Source organism: Triticum dicoccoides, chromosome 2A (genome assembly GCF_002162155.2).
Source record: "Triticum dicoccoides isolate Atlit2015 ecotype Zavitan chromosome 2A, WEW_v2.0, whole genome shotgun sequence".
In the NCBI taxonomy this organism is placed as follows: Eukaryota; Viridiplantae; Streptophyta; class Magnoliopsida; order Poales; family Poaceae; genus Triticum; species Triticum dicoccoides.
This window is the reverse complement of record NC_041382.1, coordinates 69,014,456-69,039,572: the sequence shown is the minus strand read 5'-3', so window position 1 is coordinate 69,039,572 and position 25,117 is coordinate 69,014,456. Positions and strand designations below refer to the sequence as shown.

The window sequence follows — 25,117 nt, the reverse complement described above, 5'->3', positions numbered from 1 at the left end:
AAAACAAATAACCATTAACATTAATAGTAGCATGAGCATTTCAATAGAAGTATACACGACCTGCCGGGACGATGACCCGCGCGCGTCGCGAGCGTAGCCACCAACGATGCAAGATTCTCGCGTCCCTTCTATCACCGGGCTGGTGGCTTTGGCATTACACGAGGAAGAGGCATGGAGTGAGGTTGCAGCCATGGAGGGAATGGGATGGTCCACCAAGCAAGCCACCGTAGGCTACCTGTGGCCGCATTGCTAATCTGACGCACGCGCAGGGCCAGCCGCGACGCACTGATCGGGCCGGAAAGCTTCGCGAGGCCGCAAGGGGCGGCAGCGGCGATGCCGCCATCGTCCTGGCTCCGGTGCTCCGCCCAGCACAGTGGGGTGCCGCTTTTACCGACGCGGTTTGGCCACACGCCGCACACCGGCAGTGGCGAGCAGGCAGGCACATTCACCGACAAGTAGATCCGGCTGGCTCATGCTCTTGTCAGCCGACGCAGGGATGGCCGTGCGCTCTCTGGTAGGAGTAGTAGCAAACAAGCAGCGGACCGGCGGGCCGAACAGTTGCTGTCGCTTGGAGCTGACTCTCTGTCCGGTCCGTTAACCTCGTCATCAGTCGGCATCGGAAAAAAAAAAGGAAACGCAGCGCAGAACAGAGACTAGTAGAGGCCTATAGGGTAAAACGCGCGCTTCACCGCGTCGTGTTTCGCTCGTGGGATTAGCTCTTTTATTTTCTTTATTTAAGCAGCTTATTATGGTCGGTCGGTCGTTTCGTTTTTGATTTTATCTACGCTGGTTTGATTTTAGTTATGTTCTGATGAGAGTTATTTACCCAAAACCACCACATTTGGGGTTAGGGTAACCGATCGGTACCACATTTAAGCCATTTCACAAAAAATCACCAACTCTGAGACTAATCGGTACCGCGGAGCACTGATAGGCCGTTTTAGCCGCGGAAACAGCGAAACCGACAGGTCGGGCCCACCTGTCGGGTCGACATGGCGCGGGCTGACGGACGCCGTTAGACGGAGGGGGACGGCCGTTTCCGCGCCCGTGTATTAGGTCACGCCCCTGCCGTTTCGTCCTCCAATCCCCGATTCAGTTTCCCTCCCGCGCGTTCCTCCCGCTCTGCTCATGGCGACCAGCTCCGGCGGCGGCTATGGCGGAGAAGGTCTCGACGGCTCCGGCAGCGGTGGTCATTCTTCCGGTGGCCGCCGCCCGCAATGCGACCCCGTTGGCAAGTTGGGCCCCAACCCCGATGGCGATTTGCACTCGACGGCGGATTGGGGAAAAGCTGTCCTGCCGCCACCGTCGCAGCATGCGGAGGAGACAGAGAAGGATGTTGCGGACGCGGAGAAGGCGTCGGCGGCGGATGATTCGTTGGGGGAGGAAGTACCCCCCGGGCATCCATCTCCACCCAGGTAAATCTCAGCGCAAAAACCTAGGGTTAGGGTTCTAGCAATACTACTTAGTTAGAGTACTCAGTTAGTTAGGATGCCTAGGGTTACTTCTAGCAATACTGCTTCGTTGGGGGAGGAAGCTCCTATGCCTAGATGAAGTTTTTTCTTTGTTTATTTCTGAATTACTAAATGTATCATAGTTTATTCTGCATTTGTTGGCTTTTGTGGCATAGATCTTATTGCTGTTACTTTGTTTTATATGTGAATATGTCATAGTTTTTATTGTGGCACTCAAAATGTCATGGTCATGAATTTGATTTGTGTTCTGTAGGCTTGAAAATGTTACTGAAAATGTCATGGTCATTAATATGTTTTAATATGTTTTGTGTTTTGTAGGCCTGAGGAGCCATGGTCATTATATTTTCAGTTTCCTTCTAAAGATGCTGCCAAAAAATATGCCCTTGTGAAGATGTATGAGAGAGACATCACTTATGGCAGTTTGCTTAATGTGATGGTCAGAAATGGATATGGAAGTGATGACAGTATTTGCTACTTGAGGAAGGATTGCACAGGGCTGCAAGGGATTACTTTCTTCAGAAACAACACTGAAGTGGATGAGATGATAAAGCAGTTTAAAAACAGTCAGACACTGTGTTTGTATGTTAAAGAGGGGAAATTAGATATAAAGCAAGCACCAGTTAACAAAAGTGCAGAAGATGAAGAAGTGGACCCAGATGAAACAATTGAAGATTTAACAATGGACCCACCAGTTGTATTTGCTGTTAATGAGTCAGGTGTTGTGCACAAAACAAACACTGATCATGTTGGCTCATCATATTTTCTTGGTACACAAGAAAGTGTGAACTATATGCCAATAAAAGCAGTTCCTCCACCATGCCAGTTACTGCTTGGGACACAAGATCACCCAATTGAGCCAGAGATGGTAGATGCAGATGAGGAAAATAATGCATTGCAACAGGTTAACACTCAAGTTAGTGTTAATTATGCAGATTTCCAGTTTGATACAGATGAGGAAGAGCATGCAGGAAATGAGGACACATCTGATGAAGATGATGACTCAGTATTTGATGAAGACTTTGTAGCTCATGAAGACCTCTCAGATGCAGATTCAGATTCCATGGACTATGAAGAAGAAGATAATGTAGCTAGAGAAGAAGAACAGAGGAGGAAAGTGGACAGTGATCTGAAAGACACAATTGCTGACATTAAGAGGAGAAGAGCTCAATACATGAGCAGTACACACTGTGAAGGAGACACAGACCCTGAAGATTTATATGACATAGACTTGGAGGAAGAGGATGATGAATGTCAAGAGATAGCAGTTCCTGAGCCTGTTCAGAAGAAGATAAAGAGGCCTGGGCCTACTAGTAGGTCCTACTCTAGTGCTAACAGAAGCATGAATGAGGACTGGTATCCATCTTCAGAAGAGGATGATACAGGCTTTGAAGCTGATGATGATGGCAATGAACCTATGTCTTTTATAATCCCCTCTGGTAGAAAGAGCAGAGCTAAGAAAAGACCACCTAGGGTCTGGTATGATGAGGGCAGGCTGCATCCAGAGCATCAATTCCAGCTTAGGCTTTATTTTAGAGATGTGTACCAGTTTAGCGAGGCTCTTGTGAATTTGCATGTGAAACAACTTAGAAGATACAAATATCACAGAAACTGTCAGTTCCACATGGTTGCAGCAAAGATCAGTAATGAGCCCACTTTCTGCATTAAGAAGATGGTATTGGAGCACACCTGTCCCACCCAATCTGACAAGACAAGGGTCAGCTCCAAGTGGCTTGGCAACAAAATGCTTGAAACTATCAGATCATACCCCAACACTACTGTACCTGCTATAGTTGACAAGGTAAAGAGGCAGTTTGGTGTTGAGGTGCCCAAGATGATGGCATGGAGAGCAAAGAGGCAATACAAGAGGCTGAGAGATTTTTTGGAGACTGTGAAGGCTACAAATCCTGGATCAAGATGCATTGTCAGTACTGTGAGTGGAAAAATAAGAGAAAACCCAACTGCAGGACCAAGGTTTCATGGTCTTTTTTTCTGTTTGAATGCATGTGTTGAGGGATTTTTGAATGGATGCATGCCATTCATAGGCCTAGATGGTTGTTTCATTAAGTTAACTAGTGGGGCACAAATACTAGCTGCTACTGGAAGGGATGCAAACAACAATATGTATCCCATAGCATTTGGAGTGGTTGGAGTTGAAGACACACCAAATTGGTCATGGTTTTTGACTCAACTCAAATATGCCCTAGGAGGGACTGAAGAGGGAAAATTTGGGAAGTACACATTCATGTCTGATAGACAGAAGGTGGGTTTATCTACATCGTCACTTGTCCCTAAAATAGTACTCTAATTAGTTCATTAATTTGTTTAATTAGTTATGCATTTAGTGTATTTAGTCTAATTAGTTCTGCATTTAGTGTATTTAGTTCTGCATTTAGTGTATTTAGTTCATTAATTTGTTGAACACTTACCCTAGTTGGCATGTGTATAGTGGTCAAGGTAGCCTAGGGTGACCCTTATGGGCCACCATAGCCCAACCAACCTCCCACCTACCCTAGTTGGCATGTGTTGAGTGGTAACGCATCTTGTCGATACTTCGGTCAAGATAGCCTAGGGTGACCCTTATGGGCCACCATAGCCCAACCAACCTCCCACCTACCCTAGTTGGCATGTGTCGAGTGGTAACGCATCTTGTCGACACTTCGGTCAAGGTAGCCTAGGGTGACCCTTATGGGCCACCATAGCCCAACCAACCTCCCACCTACCCTAGTTGGCATGTGTCGAGTGGTAACGCATCTTGTCGACACTTCGGTCAAGGTAGCCTAGGGTGACCCTTATGGGCCAACATAGGACAATCTACAACAATTAAATTGAATTAAATCAATGTAATATTAAATCAATATGATATTAATACAACAATTAAATTGAATTAAAATTTGTTTTGATAATTTATTTCATTTTAACAAATTCAAAATCCTTTGTAGGGTCTGTTGAATGCAGTCACAACAGTCTTTCCCAACTGCCCTCATAGGTACTGCTTGAGGCACATTTATGCCAACTTTCAGAGAGCAGGATTCAGAGGAGAAGACTTGAAGAAATGCATGGATGCAGCTGCATATGCTTACACTGAACATGACTTTCAGATGGCAATGGAGAGCATGAAGGCTGAGTGCAAGGCTGCTTGGAAGTGGATGTCAAGGATTCCTCCAAAATCTTGGTCAAGACATGCAATGGATACTAACTGCAAAACTGATCTGGTTGTCAATAACTTAAGTGAAGTTTTTAATAAGTACATACTTTATGTAAGGAACAAGCCAATTGTCACCATGATCAATGGGATCAAGGACAAACTTCTGGTAAGGTATCAACAAAAGAGAGAGGGTGGACTAGTTTCAAGATGGGAAATTGCACCAACTTATGTTGAGAGGTTAGAGATGAACAAGAGATATGCAAGGGACTGCAAATCATTGATAGCTGGACCATGTCTTTTCCAAGTGAGTAGTGGGGATAAGACCTACTCTGTTGACACTAATCTGAAAACATGTGGTTGTAAGAAGTGGGACATCTCTGGAATTCCTTGCAACCATGGTTGTTCTGCCATCTACAGGTCCACACAACTACCAGAGGACCATGTAAATATTTTCTTCAAAAAGGCTATGTACTTGGAGTCATACAAGTCTATCATTTACCCAGTTCCTGGTCCTGATTGTTGGGTGAAAAATGCAACTCCTGACATTGACCCACCTCAGTTCAAAGAAGACAAGAAGGGACCAGCAGAAGAGAAAAGGAAGAAAGGCAGGTTTGAGCCTCCTCAAGCAAAGCAGACATCAAGAATGGCTACAATAACTTGTAGTAACTGCAAGTTGCAGGGCCACAAATACACAAGTTGTGCAAAGCCATTGAGGACAGATCTGCAAATCAGGAAGAACAAACACATGGTATGTTATTTTTGACTTCCTTCTCTATCTCATCACTCATTAAGTATCACTGAAATTTATCCAACAAAAATAATTACAGGAAAACAGGACAGCCCCTGCATGGCAGCAAGGGGGAAGCTCAACATCTGGTACAACAACTCCTAGGGGTGCAAGCTCTACATCTGCTTCAAGGGGATCTGCTGCTGCTGCTGCTTCAAGGGGCAAATCTGCTAGAGCTGCTGCTACATCTGCTGGTTCATCTGCTAGAGCTGCAAATTCTTCTCCTTCTGGTGCTGGTACTGCTGCTGCAAGGAGAGGTGCAAAAACAGGTGCAAGAAGCTTCAATCCTCCAAGAACTACTGCAGAAGCTTCAACTAGCCAGCCAACAGGAAATAGGCCGAAAAGGGCAAGATACATGAGCAAAAGGATGGAGGGGTACTTCTATGCCAGTGGGAACTACTGAGAGTTCTTGTTTGACTATGTATCCAAGTGCATGTGTGCTCCATCAGGCACTAGAGCACTTTATCTATGCCAACACTAAATTTGAACTTATGTAATGCTGTGTTGAACCTATGTGTGCCACTATGAACTACTGTTGTGTAATGTTATGCTAAACCTGTGTATGGATCTTGGTTTTATGCTATGAGGAACTACTATCTATTATTCTTGTGTACTGCTACGTTGGCTTGCTTCAATCATCATGTACCTATCTACAATTATGTGCTTGCACTGCTACATTTACTCTGTACTGCTATGTTGTTTGCACTCCCTGATCATCACATTATGTGCATAATAATAATGAAAGTTCCTGGTATACTCATGCCATAAGTTACTGGTATTTCAAATTTTTCTGTGCACAATAATTTGACTATCACACCAGTTTCACCTGGAGTGAAGTAAATATAATAGAGTACTCAATATGATACAAGAGATAGCACTACAAATTAAGTTCAAATTCATGCCATAAGTTCAAAATCTAGACTTGCAGATAAACTGCATAATTCAGTACAAATTTAACCATTACAATAGTACAATGCACTTCTAGTAGGGCTGATTATTCAGTGCAACAGAGCACAACTACACCAGTACAATGCCACATTACATAATTAAAATTCATCACAGATCTCCTTCAACTTCTTGATCTTGTCCTTGTAGCCATGCTTCTGTTTCAGCAAATCAGAGATGATGCACTCTAGCTTTTTCTTCTCTTCCTTTAGTTGGTCTCTCTCTGTGAGCACTTGGTCTCTCTCTACCACAAGCTTGTCCCTCTCCTTCTCTCCCTTTGCCCTGAGTAACTGATGTAGGTTTGTACAACCATGGTCTGCCAGCTTCTTCTTCTCCATCTCCTCTTTCAGATCATTGAGAGCCAACCTAGTATTGCCCAGCTCAGTAATAGCATCCTCCTTGTCAGCCACCATTTTTGCAAAATCAAGTTTGAAAAATCTCAGCTCTTCTTCCATCTTCCTCTTTTCTCCAACTAATTTGTAATTCTGATCACCAAGCTGAACATTGTCTCTCACCCTGTCATTGATTTCTTTGTCATACATGCCCCACAATTCAGTTAGGCAGAACTGCATAGCCACTGACCACTCAGGGTCTATCCACTCCAGATAGTTGCACTTTAGTTCAACCTATAATTCAGAAAAAAATATTGTCAATCATACTACACAAGAGAGCCTATCAAATTAATATGTGTTGTCAATAAGAAAGCCTATCAAATTGTGTTCATTTAAATGCACAAACAATTAAGAAAGCCTATCAAATTAATATGTGTTGTTAATAAGAAATTTTTGTCACTTTTAACAGCATATAAACTAAATATATGTTGTCATTAGTAAGTACAAAAGCATAATTTCCTACTAGCACTACTTAATTATTTGAGCAAATTACACTGCCATAGCATAATTTCCTACTGGCACTAACAATGTTGTACACTACTTAATTATTTGGAGCAAATTACACTGGCGTAGCATAATTTACTACTGTAAGAGCATAATTAAATCCAACTGTGGGCAATGACAATTGTTCACACTAATAAGCAGAGCAAAATTTCCTTCTGGCATTTGAATGGAGCAAAAACTAACTAAGGTTCACTAAATACAGTACTAACCAACATACCTTCTCCTCAGCGCAAGCAAGAAAACGTCGGCCAGTGTCCGTAGATTCAAATGCTACTAGCCTGAGGCAAGGCTCGCGATGCAGACATCGAGAGGAGAGCTCATGAGCAATGCCACTCCATTCATAGCATGGGATAGTCCTAGGAAGCTTAAAACCAAAGAGATTGAAGCAGTGACTTGGTAAGAAATCCCCAACTCAAGAACTCTAACCCTAACCCTAAATGTTGGAATCCCCGAATGAACGTACCTGGCTAGTCACTGACTCGTCGTCCGAAGAAGAAGAGCTTGACCCCTCGCTCCAGGAAACCATGGCGGACCGGCGGACGGCGGCGAGACGACGGTGGCGGCGGCGGCGGCGGTCGTCGAGGTCGAGACAGAGGGGTCGGATGTGCTCTGGTGCGGTCTGGTCCGACGAGCGACCCGCACGGCCCACTAATACACGGTCGCGGAAACGGCTGTCCCCCTCCATCTAACGACGTCCGTCAGCCCGCGCCACGTCGACCCGACAGGTGGGCCCGACCTGTCGGTTTTGCTGTTTCCGCGGCTAAAACGACCAGTCAGTGCTCCGTGGTACCGATTAGTCCCAGAGTTGGTGGTTTTTTGTGACATGGTTTAAATGTGGTACTGACCGGTTACCCTAGCCCCAAGTATGGTGGTTTTGGGTAAATAACTCTTCTGATGATGTACTGTTTCATTCGTACATCGTGTTGGGCTGCCGTTGGAAATGATGCCTGTTCTTGTAGGAAAGTGGAGTCCTTGCACGTTTGGACGTCGGTATCCGGGAAAATATCAGGTGCTCTCATGCTTAGAGTACCCCTCGGTACTCCAAATTCAAAAAAGTCATTTTTTATATTTCAGAAAATTCTGAAAAATAATGTGAATGTTCACAAGGAATATGACTACATCTCGTAAAAATTTCAGGCCTAAACTTAAAACACACATTAAGAAACAAAAATGTGAAATCTACCATGAATAATATAAAAGAAAAGGTCAAAAGCACCACGGACACTATTCACCTTTGGATTTCAATTTTTTGTTTCTCAATGCACATTTTGACTTTGGACGTGAAATTTTTACGGGTTGTAGTCACATTACTTGCAAACATTTATATTTTTCCGGATTTTTTTGAAACTTTTAAGAATGTCTTTTTTGAATTTGGACCACCGGAAGTACTCCAAGCATGGGAGCACCGGATACTTTCCCCGTCGGTATCCGTTGGTGTTGGTTGCGTGGGTCCCTTGGGAGTTCCTTTTTCATGATGAAACCGTAGAATTGCTGTAGTTGCTGTTATAATGCTCACATGGGCCGGCCTATGAAGCTCTCGCTCGCTCAACTTGTCTCCATGCTCCGCTCGCTCACTTAGCTTTTTCTTTCCGCTCGTCTACTGGCAGCTCACAAAAAACTGGCTCTCGTTTTTTAAGAAGTTCATTAAACCGAAAGAGGTTCATGTATGTTAATGAATATTGAATTTTAAAATGTTGAGAATAAATAAAACTCTTCACAAGGATATTTTCATGGATTCCAAACAAAGTTCGCAAATTTGCCAAAAGTTTGTAAATAAAAAATGATCATGAACTTAGAAGATGTTCATGAATTCTAAAAATGTTTGTGACTTTAATAAATATATTCATGAATTAGGGAGTGAAAATAAAATGAAACAATAAAAAAGAAAAGAAAATGTAAAAAGAAAAACAACCAGAAAAATTAAAAGTCAGAAAAAACCAAAAAGAAAAACTATTAAAAACAGTTGAAACATAGAAATAAAGAAAGCAAAAACCAAACAATACTTTCTAAAAACATGCGGCACAATGACACACACCCTTATAGACGGGACCCATAGCATCCCTCACAAACCCCTATGCATCACGAGGCTAAAAATGTCGGGAGCTTAGTATCTTAACTAGAGGGATAAGCGCGCTTCGCCATGCCGTTTGTTCACTTATTGAGTTAGATTTTTATTTTTATTCAGTCGACGGGCTGTTATGATTGGCTACCTTGTTTTGGTTTTGCATGTTTGGGCTAGGCCTTAACTGTGTCGGAATTGGCCCCACACCTGCCGCTAAGCGCTATTGTTGAACACTCCGTGGCTACCTGTTCACCGGCGAGCACCGCAACAAAAGTCGATAAGGGCAATGACCTTGGGTTGGTGCCCATGCTCACCCTCGATAGAGACAGAGTCGGATGGGAGAGCAACAATGTTGGCTTCTCTGGTGAACTTAGCAGTGCCAGAGCTATCTTGAGGCCGGGCCGGGTGGGGAGGGGGGGGGGGTGCTGCCCCTCCCTCCGGCCTTGGATTAATTCCTGAAGGAAAAAAATTTAGGAGGGCTTAGATTAGATTATTTTTAGCATTTGCCTCATGGCCCATTACAACCTCGAGCAACTTCTTTCCCAGGGAGCTTAGAGTTTTAGTACATATACATATATTCATGAATTTTTAAAATGTTCAAGATTTTTTTAAATCTTCATAGTCATTTTAAATGGTCAATTTTTAATAAATATTGATGAATTAGCAAGAAGAGAAGACAAAATAAAAACAAAAGAATAAATAAACGGTAAAAAACAAACAAGAAAACAAAAAAGAAGGAAAAACCAAAAGAAAAAGTACTAAACCCTTGAAAAACACAGTAAAGAAAGTAAAACAAAAAAACTAAGTAATACCTTCTGAAAACCAAAAAAAGTAGCCAGCCCAGCAACAAACACCCTTATTGGCAGGTCCCCAATGTCCTCCACAACTTTTGCAATCCAAGGCCGACTTGTAAATTTCTCCGGTATATGTATGTTTTTATGTCCGGACGTGGTCTGCGGACATGATACGGGAGAAGGCAATCCAACACTAAATGCAAAGTATCCGGCGTATAGCGGAATATTTGTGGGCTGGGAGGAAAGAGAGAAGAGGGGGACCATGCGGATGGGAGAAGAGAGAGAAGAGAGGAACCATGCATGTGATTGGTCAATTGCATGTCCGAACTCCGGCAAAGCCTCCCTACCTTTGTCTCCAAAATATGAGAATTTGGACGTTCGGGCTGCTTCGCGGACTGATACAAGTCTCTATTGAATTGCAAAAGTGAACAAATATGTCCGGAGGAACATATACAGGTGTTTTACAAATCTCCCTTGAAGATGTCCTAAGAGAGTGTATCAACTCGTTGAGGATGTACTTTTTTTAACCTTTGTACCCTTCCGTCATCTCGTTGAGGATGTACTCTTTTTTAACCTTTGTACCCTTCCATCGAACTGAATTCTTACCCTTTTTTTTGAAATACACCCCTCTTATCAACAAAAATACACTAGGAAAAACATAGTTAGCCAACACTTGTCCCTTTTTTTTGGGGAACGCAGTAATTTTAAAAAAATTCCTACGCATACGTAAGATCATGGTGATGCATAACAACGAGAGGAAAGAGTGTTGTCCACGTACCCTCGTAGAACGTAAGCGGAAGCGTTATGACAACGCGGTTGATGTAGTCGTACGTCTCCACGATCGACCGATCCTAGTACCGAAAGTACGACACCTCCGCGATCTGCACACATTCTGCTCGGTGACATCCCACGAACTCACGATCCAGCAGAGTGTTGAGGGAGACTTCGTCAGCATGACGGCGTGATGACGGTGATGATGATGCTACCAGAACAGGGCTTCGCCTAAGCACCGCTACGATATGACCGAGGTGGATTATGGTGGAGGGGGCAATGATCAACTTGTGTGTCTATGAGGTGCCCCTGGCCACGTATATAAAGGATGAAGGGAGGAGGAGGCCGGCCCTCATAGGGTGTGCCCAAAGTGTGGAGTCCTACTAGGACTCCCTAGTCTTATTAGGATTCCACCTCCTACATGTAATAGGAAAAAGGGAAGGGAGAAGGAGAAGGAAGGAAGGGGGCGCCCCCTTTTCCTAGTCCAATTCGGACCAGTCCATGGGGAAGGGGCGCAGCCACCCTTGAGGCCTTTCTTTCCTTTCCCGTATGGCCCATTAAGGCCCAATACGAATTCCTATAACTCTCCGGTACTCCGAAAAATACCCGAATCACTCGAAACCTTTTCGATGTCCGAATATAGCCTTCCAATATATCAATCTTTACTTCTTGACCATTTCGAGACTCCTAGTCATGTCCCCGATCTCATCCGGGACTCTGAACAAACTCTGGTCATCAAATCACAGAACTCATAATACAAATCGTCACAGAACGTTAAGCGTGCGGACCTTACGGGTTCGAGAACTATGTAGACATGACCGAGACACATCTCCGGTCAATAACCAATAGCGGAACCTGGATACTCATATTGGCTCCTACATATTCTATGAAGATCTTTATCGGTCAAACCGCATAACAACATACGTTGTTCCCTTTGTCATCGGTATGTTACTTGCCCGAGATTCGATCGTCGGTATCCCAATACCTAGTTCAATCTCGTTACCGACAAGTCTCTTTACTCGTTCTGTAATGCAACATCCCGCAACTAACTCGTTAGTCACATTGCTTGCAAGGCTTATAGTGATGTGTATTACCGAGAGGGCCCAGAGATACCTCTCTGACAATCGGAGTGACAAATCCTAATCTCGACCTATGCCAACTCAACAAACACCATCGGAGACACCTGTAGAGCATCTTTATAATCACCCAGTTACATTGTGACGTTTGATAGCACACAAGGTGTTCCTCCGGCATTCGGGAGTTGCATGTAACGCCCTCGATGCGGCTATATCTCCCATGTGTCGAAGCACGACTTAGAGGCATAACCGCATTGAAAGCAATGTCGCAAGTGAGGTAATCTTCACAAACAACCCATGTAATACAATAAGGGAAAAGATACATAGTTGGCTTACAATCGCCACTTCACACAAATACATGAATAAAGCATTACATCATCCAGATACAATCAAGGTCCGACTACGGAACCAAAATAAAAGAAGACTACCCCAAATGCTACACAGATCCCCGATCGACCCCAACTGGGCTCCACTACTGATCAACTAGAACGAAACAACACAAAGGACAATATCTTCATCGAACTCCTCCTGAGCTTGGTTGCGTCATCTGCACGGACTCATCGGCACCTGCAAGCTGGTTTTGGAAGTATCTGTGAGTCACGGGGACTCAGCAATCTCACACCCTCGCGATCAAGACTATTTAAGCTTATGGGTAAGGCAAAGGTATGAGGTGGAGCTGTAGCAAGCGACTAGCATATATGGTGGCTAACATACGCAAATGAGAGCGAGAAGAGAAGGCAAAGCACGATCGAGAAACTATGATCAAGAAGTGATCCTAGAACAACCTACGTCAAGCATAACTCCAACACCGTGTTCACTTCCCGGACTCCGCCGGAAAGAGACCATCACTGTTACACACGTGGTTGGTGCATTTTAATTAAGGTCAACTTCAGATTTTCTACAACCGGACATTAACAAATTCCCATCTGCCCATAACCGCGGGCACGACTTTCGAAAGTTCAAATCCCTACAGGGGTGTCCCAACTTAGCCCATCACAAGCTCTCACGGTCAACGAAGGATAAACCTTCTCCCGAGACATTCCGATCAGACTCGGTATCCCGGTTCTACAAGACAACTTCGACAAGGTAAAACAAATCCAGCAACACCGCCCGGATGTGCCGACAAATCCCGATAGGAGCTGCACATATCTCGTTCTCAGGGCACACCGGATTGTCCAAGGTACGGGTAGGCCAGCCCAGAGTTGCCCCTGGTGGCCACCCGCCGCTGACAGGTTGGACCAACACTCAGAGGAGCACTAGCCCGGGGGGGGGGGGTAAAATAATGATGACCCTCAGGAGCACGACTCCCAAGGGAAAAGAAAAGGCTAGGTGGCGAATGGTAAAACTAAAGTTGGGCATTGCTGGAAGAGTTTTATTCAAGGCGAACTGTCAAGGGGTTCCCATTATTACCCAACCGCCTAAGGAACGCAAAATCCGGGAACATAACACCGATATGACGGAAACTAGGACGGCAAGAGTGGAACAAAACACCAGGCATAAGGCCGAGCCTTCCATCCTTTACCAAGTATATAGATGCATTAATTAAATAAGATATATTGTGATATCCCAACAAGTAAACATGTTCCAAACAAGGAACAACATCTCCATGTTCCAACAAGGAACAAACTTCAATCTTCACCTGCAACTAACAACACTATAAGAGGGGCTGAGCAAAGCGGTAACATAGCCAAACAACGGTTTGCTAGGACAAGGTGGGTTAGAGGCTTGGTTCAACAATATGGGAGGCATGATAAGCAAGTGGTAGGTATCGCAGCATAGGCATAGCAAAAGAGCGAGCATCTAGCAAGCAAAGATAGAAGTGATTTCGAGGGTATGATCATCTTTCCTGAAATCCCGCAAGGAAGAAGAACGAGTCCATGAAGAAGACAAATGGGCGTAGTCGAACGGGTCCTCACAAACGCGACGTTACCGGATTACCGAGAAGAAATACACCGGAAAGAAAGCAAACAACCTAGTAAACAACCACCACATAAGCATGGCACGATGCGCAAACAAGTATGATGCATGTCCGGTTTAATGAGGCATGGCATGGCAAAATGCACAAACAATCCTACAAATTAAGTGGAGCACAATATGCAACTCCGTTGCATATTGATGAAACACCACGTGACTTATTTAGTTCGATCTTGTTTATGTATCCAACAATATTAAATGTTGTTAAACATGGCAAGAGGGTGAAGCAAATGAAAACTACCTATCTAGGCAAGTTTAAATGAGGCCGGAACAACAAAGCAACAAGTCCGAAAACTCCTCATATGCATATATTAGGTTTGGTACTGTTCTGCTCTAAAGACAATTTTAGAGTTATTAAACATGCAAAACAAGTACACCATGATAATCTATGCATTTTTCTACCCCATTTACATATAAAGTTTATTAAATTCGGAGTTACGGTTATTTAGTTATGAATTAAATCATTTTAGCAAGTTATTTAAGCAAATTTAAACAAACATCATTTTAAACATTTTAAACATAGATGAAAGTTGCAAATTATTAAACTAGACAAAATTCTAAGCAACTTTCATATATAACTTGTTTTAATATGATGCATAGGTTGAGAGATAAAATATGCATGAACAACAGGGAGGTTTCTGTAAAACTGTAAAACACTGAATAAAAGACAAAATCGCCGATAGGAAAAAATAGAAGTGGGTCGAATCTGCTGGACTGGGCCAACAGAGGAGGAGGACTGGATTTGGTGCTCACATTGGGCCAAGCCCAGTCGGTAGATCTGGCCCAAGGGGCGGCTTGACAAGGCGGCACGGTAAACGCGCGGGCGGCCCGAGCGAACAGAGGCAGAGGAGTTCTCCTCCCTGTTCGAGCATAGCAGAGGTGAGGCCTGACCAACGGCGGCGCAGCGGCAGGGACTTGGGCGGAGGACGGGGAGCATGGCGGGGAGGCGCAGGCCAGCTAGGCGTCTGGATCCGGACGCAAGCAAGGCAGGGGAGGCATCTCCCATCGGTGGTCATGGCGGCTAGCTGCAGCGAAGACAGATAGAGCAGTCGAGAGAGATGTGAGCGAGAGAGCACGGAGGCGGACCGAAGGAAGGAGAGGAGGGGTCGGTGACCTGCGGAGCTCCTACGGGGTCCATGCTGGAGGAGGCCCGCAGCGAGGCGGCAGGGTCGAGCAGGAGGAGGCTCTCGGGCTCCTCTCGAGGCTGCGGTCGCTCGATCGAAGCGGCGGGATTTGCGGGGATGAACCAGGTGAGGCTGGAGATAGTCGTAGAGGTCAGGAACGGGCGCGGCGAAGGAGCAGGAGGCTGACGAGGTCCCGTACGGGCGGCTTCACGGATCCATCGGGGACGAACAGGTGACGGCGCGCACGTCGAGGACACGACCATGGATGGGGTTCCTGCCCAGCGAAGAGAGAGCAGAGAGATGAATCGCAGAAAGAAGAAAAGGGAGAGAAGAGAGCAAGGGAGACGGGGCGCGGCACGGGCCTACTGAATGTGGTCGTCGGCGGCGAGGCGCGAGGTTGCGAGTCGGAGGAGCTCCTGCGGTGGTTTGTTGGAAGAGAGTCGGGGTGGATCCCCATGGAGGATGAGGCTGGCAGCGGCTTCATTGGACAGGGAAGGATGAGGGATGGATCCCGATGTGGATTTGATGGGGATTGCGGCGGCGGGTGAAGGGACAAGTCCCTAGATTTTAGGGTTGTCAAAAATGGACTATGGATAGACTATATATATACTAGGTGGGTTGACTTAGGGGTATATCGTCCCTCCGATCGCAATTGAACGATCGCGAATAAAATAGCTAGGAAGTCCAAATAAGAAAACGGTGACGTTTTGTAGACGTTTGGGGATGATCCGGATCCAACGGTGACGACTGCCCGGGTCGGGTCCGGGACAATTTCGGATGCGCACGAGGAGGGCGCGGGCTGACAAGAGAGTTTAGGTAGGGCCTGACGGTGAGTGGGTAGTGGGCTGTGCAGAAGGCCTCAGACTGATAGAAGAGAAAAGAGAGAGAGAGACCTGACGACTGTTTCCGGAGACCGAAAACGTCCGACGTTTGACCGACTATATTGTCGCTATAGTTAATCGTTTGGGCGTCAAACGATCTCCGAATGCGATGAAACTTGGCAGGCGGCCTACCTACAACATAACAACACCACATGCCAACTTTCAACCCATTCTGAGAACATTTTTCGGCCACTTATAAAATAATATTTCGGACGTGCCGCGGGCGCGTGCAAGTGTGTCTGGGCTCAGAACGGACAACGGAGAGAACGAGGAGGCCGGGACGGATGCAAGTTTTGAAAACATGATGATGCAATGCACATGATGACATGATAAGATGCAACACGCAAGCAAATGACAAGCCAACAACAACAAATAAGCGGAGGACACCTGGCACATCGGTCTCGGGGCGTTACATTGCATAATCTCATAGTCACAGGAACATGTATAAGTCATGATGAAAGCAATAGCAATAAAACTAAACGATCATTTATGCTAAGCAAACGGATCGGTCTTGTCCATCATATCATTCTCTAATGATGTGATCCCGTTCATCAAATGACAACACATGTCTATGGTCACGAAACTTAACCATCTTTGATTAACGAGCTAGTCAAGTAGAGGCATACTAGGGACACTCTGTTTTGCCTATGTATTCACACATGTACTAAGTTTCCGATTAATACAATTTTAGCATGAATAATAAACATTTATCATGATATAATAAAATATAAATAACAACTTTATTATTACCTCTAAGGCATATTTTCTTCATTTTTCCCATACACAATGGTAGAAAGTACCCTTCTCCGTTGACCAAAACACACCCGCACGTCTTGTCATGCATAAGGGGGTTGAAGGTGCATGAGTGGGTCAAATATTCTTATGCTTCGAGTGGTGAGGAAGGCCATAGCTGGGTGGAAATAAGTGTTCATGCCCCAAGGTTTTAAGAAGATAGAGGGTTATTTTTTGTAATTCGGTCTTTTAGTTCCTACTAGAGGTTTAAAGGTCTTAAATAAGTGTGAGTGATGGTTGTTTCAGTATCACTGGTATCGTAATTGGAGGTTCTAAGTGGTTCAGAGAAGATGGCTGGATGTTCCTTTTGCCACGTGGTACACAACGATGAGGAGGTCATCAGGGCGCGTGGACCACCACCATTGATCCCAACCGTGCATGATGTCGTCTGTCACTTGTCTTCTCCTCCTAGCCTCGGGCAGCCCCGCCCATCCCCGTTGACGTAGCTCCGCTCGTCTCCGTTATCCTCTTCTCAAATAGCTGTTGTTTCTCTCATCTTTGTCGTCTAATCGTCTCACCGCTCAAAGTCTTGCGCCAAACTGACCACCTCTACACGCGTCGACCAGTCATTCAACGACCGTCCTATGCCAGTACCACACGATGACAAATGTGTGGATTAGGACCCTGAGGGCATGCTTTTAATCTTGTTCTGTTTTTGGGGACGGTTTATGCAGTATGTCCTTTTTTTTTTTGAGAAATCGTACAAGACATATGTGCTTTCTTCGACTTTTTTTCTCTTCAACTTTTTTTTTTGAGAAGAATGTGTTTTCTTCAACTGGACCGGACCAACGGACCATCGCGCTCTTTGGGCCACTTCTTCCGCAAACTGGACCACTTTCTTAAGCTGTCAGCCCATCTACGGAATCGGGAGATACGCCAGGATTTCGGACAGTGGCAGCCACACAGGTGCATAGCAGCAGCAGAGAAGGGAAGGAGGAGCAGAGCGCGCCATGTCCCTGGTCGCCGCGTGCGCCGCCGGAGCGCGCGCCTCCCTGCTTTCCTCCTCCCCGTCGTCCTCGTCCCGCCCATGCCAGGCCCTCGCCCACCAGGTCCGCGCGTATAGGTCCCTTGTCTCGCCGGCGGCGAGCAGGGGAGGCCGCCGCAGTACGCGTCTCCGGGTGCGCGCAGCCAGGCTGGAGTCGACCGGCGTCTCCGTGGGCTTCCGTGCACCCCAATTTGAGGTCGCTCTTGCTTTTTAGTAATTTCTAGCCCATGTTTTAATCATGATTGAAGCCTCATGTTGCTGCCGTGTTGTTCTTGTTGGTGATTATGCAGCTCCCGGAGCCCCTGACGGGGAAAATCTGGACGCTGGATGACTTCGAGGGTAGCCCTGCTTTGCTGGTCAGTGAATCTTTTGGTTAATCTGTGCTATACATAGATGCATTGTTCGCTTTAATGACTGAAAAAGTTAGCGTGCATGCTTTCTGTTCAGCAGTCGTTGTTACCCTCAATTAGATAATTGGGAAGCTTTCTGATCATCGACTGGTCGGGTTCAATAGATGTTTAGTGACAACGGTATATCCAACTTTTTTCCTGTATGTTTATTAAGTCACCATGTCATATTGGTATATTTACTCAAGTTGCTGCTGTATGGTTGAGTTGGCATATGAGATGACATAAATGTGTTTTTTGATATGTTGATGATAATGCTGGGGTGTTGATGGATCAATGAGCTATGCAAGTACTCCCTCCGTCCCAAAATAAATGTCTCAACCTTAGTACAAAGTTGACACACTTATTTTGGGACGGAGGGAGTATATTGCTGATCTGATGGTTGGAAACAAGTTGAATTTTTAGTTCTTGATGAAGCAAGTTGATTTATTAGGCATGCACCCAAATTGTTCCTTAAAATGCTTGTGAAGATAGCTTTCTGTTTTTCTCGCTTCTACTACTCCACTGCAGTCACATGTTTCTTAAGCACTGTTTTTTCTGGAAATTTCGCCATGAATATTTTAGACACCAAGTAATAATTTCTAACCTTTACAATAGGTATCTACAACAAGGAAAAAAACAAAAAAAATATTTCCATGGAAAGTGTAACAATTCCGAAAATGGTTTTCGAGTATGAGTGGTTCAGTAGACTGCCCTAAAGGCTTAGGTGTTCAGCCAACTCATGTGTCCCTTCCTTGAGGAGAAATATGGAGTGTCATATATCTACTCAGTTGTGCAAACATAACTGCAATTCTTGAAGGTGTTTAGCACAAGTCCGTTCTTATTTTTTGTCAAATAACCACCAAGAGAGTAATTCTCGAGTTTGCCTTTCTTTCAGGTTATGTTCATATGCAATCACTGTCCATTTGTGAAACATCTGAAAAAAGATATTGCAAAGCTCACTTCATTCTATATGGAGGTAAGAACATTGCAAGACCAGATGAAAATTTGTCTTTGATTTGTGCTTGTAGCTTCAAATTGACATGGATACAAATATAATGCAATGCAGAAAGGACTTGCTTCTGTCGCCATATCCTCAAATTCAATTGTGACACATCCCCAGGTTATGCTTTACTTGCAACCAATAAGCATGAATAGCTTTTAGTTCCTTTCTGTGTACTTCTGAACCAGGACATTTCTTCCTGAGAACTTAAAAATGTTTTCTCAGAAAATTCATATTTTACTTAATTTATGACTGAACCTTATCCATCTAGCTAATAAAATGAATGATAGGTAACTGGCGGAATTTAGTAAATGGGAGATGCCTTTTGTTCTTTGCTCGTTAGACTTATGTATTGTGCTGCTTCTGTATCAATACATATTATTCCATTATGGTTGATGCAACTTGTCAGGTTTTCCCATTTGAACACAAATTAATCTTGTGATTCTGCAGGATGGCCCCGAGTACATGGCGGAGGAGGCAAAATTGTTTAAATACCCTTTTCCTTATTTGTATGATGAGGTCTGCCCACTATATGTGCTTCCTGATGCAGTCCCTGTGATCTCTCCAACTCTATGCTTACTATTGCACCTTGCAGTCTCAAGAAGTTGCTAAGGGTTTTCGAGCAGTCTGCACACCAGAGTTCTACTTGTTCAAAAAGGTAACAACATTGACTCGTATGCTCGTAATCTATGAATTCATGATGCTTATATGTTCCATGTCTCGGTTTTCTTGTGTCACATCGTTCCTTATTTCTTATCTGTCTAAACTTTGTGCCAGGATGGGCGAAGGCCATTTGAACTTTTTTACCATGGGCAATTTGATGATTCAAGACCCAGTAACAATGTGCCAGTCACCGGAAGGTATATTGTGAATCGATGCGCAAACGCTCCAGGTTACCATGTGTTCTTATTCGTTTGCAACTTGTAGAGATTTAAGCCGTGCAATCGACTGTGCACTTAGTGGCCAAGAATTGCCTTTCGACCAAAAACCAAGGTATGTTCAGGTCAAGTAGAATCTTAGCATGTTTTCATATGTCTTTAATCCACTTTGTTAGTTTCCCAACGTTTCGTTTCTGTTCCTGTAGTGTCGGGTGCAGCATCAAGTGGCACAAGTGAAGAGCTTGTTCCGTTGACGACAAGCAGATGATTTTTGTTTTTTACCCTCGAATTGAAACACGTGATCAAGGTGAGTCATGCTCAACTGTTTGAAGTTTGGTTGTTTAGACAGATAGGAAATGGAAAAGAATCTTCTCATTTGATCATGTAATATTTCGTTCTGCATTTGCCATGTTTTGATAAGGAGGCGGCACCTATATTTATGCAGTGCTGACGTTTCTGTTGGCGCTTGGTGGAGCGGACTTATGCGCTGGTGGTGATTGTTGGGGATCAGAATTGCGGATAAACAGATTGTCGGCGTCGGAGGTTGTTTTGTTGTGTATTACAGACAAAGTAGCAGTGCAGAGCCTGGCAGCCCAAATTCTACCCGTAGCTCTCTGAGGGGCCTAATTAGAACTGCTGTGATAAACATACACAAGGAAATAGTACCAACTGTTGATGTATCAGTACTTCAAACCTATGTGGACCACTGCCCTACTGCTATATGGTTTGTAGATGACAAACTAACCAGCATATAAACAGAGAGCATCAGCTAAAGAAGATCTATATTGGTTCAATTCTGTAATGAAATAAACACTACCACATGCAAATCTTTATTAAGACATCAAATTATGAAACACAAGTCACTTTAGCTATACCTATATTGCAAACTTTCATCTTCCCTAGTCAATTAGGCATGTGGTACGGATTTTTGGAACATGTTTGCAGACGCACCCGATTAAGCATTTTTTTAGAAAATAGTAAAAGAAAGTGAAACTTTCTTGCGACAAACATAGTCTAGCATAATACTTATTTTTAAAGTTTCGGAACAAAATGAGCTATGTCATATTCTGAGCAAAAAAAATGCTGATACAAAAATCGTGAATAATGGCGTTTTTGCTTGGAATATGGCGTAAGTCATTTTGTCCCAATTTTTTTACCGTGAGTATTATGCTAGACCATGTATGTTGCCAAAAAAAGAAAGAAGTTTAAAATATTTGACTTCTTAAAATTCGGGTGCACCATGCCGGTTAGCGGTGGAGGTGTCGATGAACGACGAACATTGGACGACGTTGGCAGGAATGGTGGAGGTGTGTCGCTGCAGTGACAGACATTGCATACCAAGTTCTTGATAGAACGTTCACAAGAGAAATATGACGGAAAGAGAGAGATTGCCACATGGAGAAAGACCGCTCAAAACCACGCTCAATCATTAAGAATGCTGGGTGATGGGACTGAAGTTGTCCTGTTTGAAGACTTAACTGTGCAAGTTGTCTGGTTTGAGATTTGAGGGATCAAACCTGAACTTTGCAAATGAGGGACGAAAAAAAATGCTTTTCTCTTATTTAAAAAGGGTTTTTGTTCAACACTACAATTATTTCAGAAGTGTTAGTTTGTTTTCTAAACTCCAATACAGAACATTCTTGCTCCCTAGTGTCGAAGTCATCCACATTAATTAGGTACTCACCCAAGTTCCATCAGCTTTGGTGATAGCATGGCGCTGGTTTAAAATGTTTTTATTTCCCATGTCTTAATAAGAATTACAATTCATCAACTTTTTTTACTGCCCATGCTCTATTTTCCTGGTTATCCCTGCTCTTACCTATATGATCATCAAATTTGTTTGGGGTAGGGGACCACATCTAGACGGATTTTACACTCGAGTGCCAGAAATGCCCGATATTAGGGTGTTGGAATGGGGCTAAACTTAGACTTTAACAATTTTCCAGTGTTTACAAAATTGATTCATGGTCCCATTTGGCCTCTTTAGCCCTTGAGGAAAACACCATTGTCGAACAGATCATGCATCATGATCATAGACCTGAACCTTTTCATCTCTGCTCCGTCTGTGGAAGCTTTCTAGAAATTCACCATCCTTGAGCTGATGTAGGGTGATTTTCAGCTAGAAACTGATCATGATATATGGAAATGTGGCTCATCTCCTTTGGAATACTCTGTCTCTTCCCTATATATGGCTATCACTAGAGAAAAAGACCCCGTTGTCGCTCTCAATTAGCTTTGGAAGTCCTGCTGCCAGAAAAAACACAAAGATCGATTTTGGCTGCTCATATACAACAGATTGAACACAAGGGAGCTGCTCCCCGGTAAATACTTATTCCTCCCTGATTACACATTTGTGCTATGTGGAGGCCCGGCAACCGAATCAAGAGATCACCTTTTTACGAACCTCGTATGAGGGCAGAGAGGCCCATATTGCATTAAAGAAGAAGAGAGTTAGTCCAGTTAATAGGGGAAACCGGACCCAAAACCATTCCAATGTCTCTTTGATTATGTATGTTGGCAATATCTCTGTTAAGGATGGTTACCTGGGTTAGGCCACATTCAAGACCAAATTCAATCCTTAAGATCTGCTCTCCAAGTTCCATTTGCCATGGAAATCATTGTCTCTACTGCCTAGGCTATGTGGATCACTAGGAACTATTTCATCCACAAGGGCATGCAACCAAACATTTATTCTTGCATAACGAACTTCAGACAAGATATTTGCTTCTGATTCATAGGGCCTACCGCAAAGGATATCATTCTTGGGCCAATGCCTTTCGTTGTACTTTTCTTAAACCATGTTTTATTTTATGTGTACGGACTTCTTATTTTTATTGAAAATCTATAAAAAAAATAAGTAAGGAGAAATCCCTTCTGGTTCCCTACAAAAAAAAAAACTCCATGTATCTTCGCTGTGCAAAATCATGATTGTACATTTTGGCAGAAGCAATAGTTCATATCCGCATCATCTGAGATAAATGATTCATATCCACTACTCCAACTCCAAGCAAAGGATATCATTGTTGTAATGAAACCAGAGACATTAAATGATGCATATCTCATGCATACATGTATTGATGTAGTACGAGTTGGAGGAGTCTATCTGTTTAAGACACGGCATTCAAGCGAAGAAGGATCATTGTGCTAACCGCAAAGGATATGAATCTTGGGCCAATGCCTTTCACTAATTGTACTTCTCTTAGACCTTGCTTTATTCATTTTTATTTACCTGTACGAACTTCTCTTTTCTATTGAAAATCTATAAAAAATACATTAAGGAGAAATCCTTTCTGGCTCCTTATAAAAAAACTCAGTGTATCTTCTCTACGTAAGATCATGATTATACATTTAGTTCACATCCACATAATTTGAGATTGAGATAAATGATGCATATACACTACTCCAACTCCAAGCAAAGGATCTCATTGTTGTAATGAAACCAGAGACATTAAATGATGCATATCTGGTCTCTACTCACTCCGATGGAGGCCACGGAGCATTTGGTTACTGGATCTATCCGTTGGGAGATGGTAGCTCGGGATATCTTCAACCGGTTTGGATGGCGGTCATGTAATAGGATACACTAGTAGAAAACAGGGCTTTGGTCCAGGCCGGGTCAGCCCATTAGTCCCGATTCAGTCTAGAACCGGGACCAATGTGGGCATTGGTCCCGGTTCATGAGCCCAGGGGGCCGGCCGGGCCACGTGGGCCATTGGTCCCGGTTCATCTGGACCTTTTGGTCCCGGTTGGTGGGATGAACCGGGACCAATGGGCCTCGCTCCTGGCCCACCACCATTGGTCCCGGTTGGTGGCTTGAACCGGGACCAAAGGCTCCCCTTTAGTCTTGGCTCATGTCACCAACCGGGACCAATGAGGTGCCTATATATACCCCTCGCTCGCGAGTAGAGCACCCCAGTGCTCTATTTTTCTCTAGCCGAGGGGGAGAGGGCTTTGTGGTGCTCTAGCTCACCTCCTATGCACATGAGGTGTTCGATGGAATGCCCGAGCCACACTACTTAAGCTTTCTCCTCTCGAAGCTCGACCTCCAAGCTCCATTTTCCTCGAGATTTGTCTAGATTTAGCGGTCCGTCACGCCCCGTCCCCGTCTTCACCGCCGTCGATCACCCGCGCCGATCTCATCACCGACACCACCGTGGTGAGCCTCTTGTTCTTATCTTCTTTCTGAAAGGAAAAATATTCTTACTTGTATGTTTAGACAGATACTTGTATCATTTTCTTACATTTATTATTGCATCTTATATAGTGCGATGGTTTTGGTATCCGCCCCCGTCGGCCCTCGTCCTGTCTATGATTCGGATATGGTATGTATATTATCTTTATAACTATTGGTTCATTTATTGTTTATGAAAATTATGCCGACCAACGTGACATAGATTTTATTTATCTAGGATGTATGTGAATCGGAAATGCCAACCGACCCTATTGTCGAGAGGTTAAATTTAGTTGAAGAAGAAAACAATTTTTTGAAGGAAAAAAAATTGAGGAGGAGAAGATGATATTGGGGTTGCATGTTGCGGATGTCGTCGATGATCACAAGATCAAGATGGATGCAATGCGCTTGAAGATTAGAAAGATTAGAAAATATGCCATTCATACCGAGGCTTGGTATCATTATGCCGTTGGATCAATTGTTACCTTGGTTGCGATTATGATCGCATTGAAATGTTTTACATAGTTTCAATGTATGGTTTAATTAATTAGATTCTCTGAAGAGCTATATGTTGTTAGATGAGAACTATGTATGCACTTTGGTTTTAATGTGATGATGAACTTCTATTAATTTGGACACTTAATTATATATAATGCACGCAGATGAACCGGCAATGGATGTACGGTGACAGACACACCTGCGAGTACATTAAGGGCGTGCATGAGTTTCTCGATGTGGCTGAGGCAAACAAGCAGAATGGTTTTATGTGTTGTCCATTTGTCCATGCACTGAATGTGGGAATACGATGTCTTACTCTAACCGGAAAATCCTTCACTCCCACCTGCTTTACAAGGGTTTCATGCCACACTATAATGTTTGGACGAGGCACGGAGAAATATGGGTTATGATGGAAGACGGCGAAGAAGAAGACTACGATGACAACTATGTGCCCCCTGAATACGGTGATGCTGCAAC

The 25,117-nt window shown here is 44.0% G+C and overlaps 2 protein-coding genes across 3 annotated transcripts; one reads left to right on the top strand and one right to left on the bottom strand.

The window, feature by feature from the left end:
- Window positions 1-14,434: 14,434 nt before the first annotated feature.
- Window positions 14,435-15,601, bottom strand: LOC119358977 (vegetative cell wall protein gp1-like). The gene is made up of 3 exons (XM_037625343.1): window positions 15,413-15,601; window positions 15,037-15,320; window positions 14,435-14,947 (listed from the first exon to the last, which is right to left on the bottom strand). Exons 1-3 carry the CDS (start codon window positions 15,528-15,530, stop codon window positions 14,672-14,674), a joined length of 678 nt encoding a protein of 225 aa, XP_037481240.1. The 5' UTR covers window positions 15,531-15,601; the 3' UTR covers window positions 14,435-14,671.
- A 1,995-nt stretch (window positions 15,602-17,596) lies between these two features.
- LOC119353308 lies at window positions 17,597-20,765 on the top strand. 2 transcript variants are annotated; one of them, XM_037619906.1, is made up of 10 exons: window positions 17,597-17,900; window positions 17,995-18,060; window positions 18,989-19,069; window positions 19,160-19,213; window positions 19,544-19,612; window positions 19,689-19,751; window positions 19,871-19,953; window positions 20,021-20,086; window positions 20,178-20,278; window positions 20,417-20,765. In XM_037619906.1, the coding sequence occupies exons 1-9, from the start codon at window positions 17,670-17,672 to the stop codon at window positions 20,206-20,208; spliced, it is 744 nt and encodes a 247-aa protein (XP_037475803.1). In that variant the 5' UTR covers window positions 17,597-17,669; the 3' UTR covers window positions 20,209-20,278; window positions 20,417-20,765. The 2 variants fall into 2 exon arrangements, with proteins under 2 accessions (XP_037475803.1, XP_037475804.1); XM_037619907.1 differs by lacking the exons at window positions 17,597-17,900; window positions 17,995-18,060 and adding an exon at window positions 18,155-18,234.
- Window positions 20,766-25,117: the final 4,352 nt, after the last annotated feature.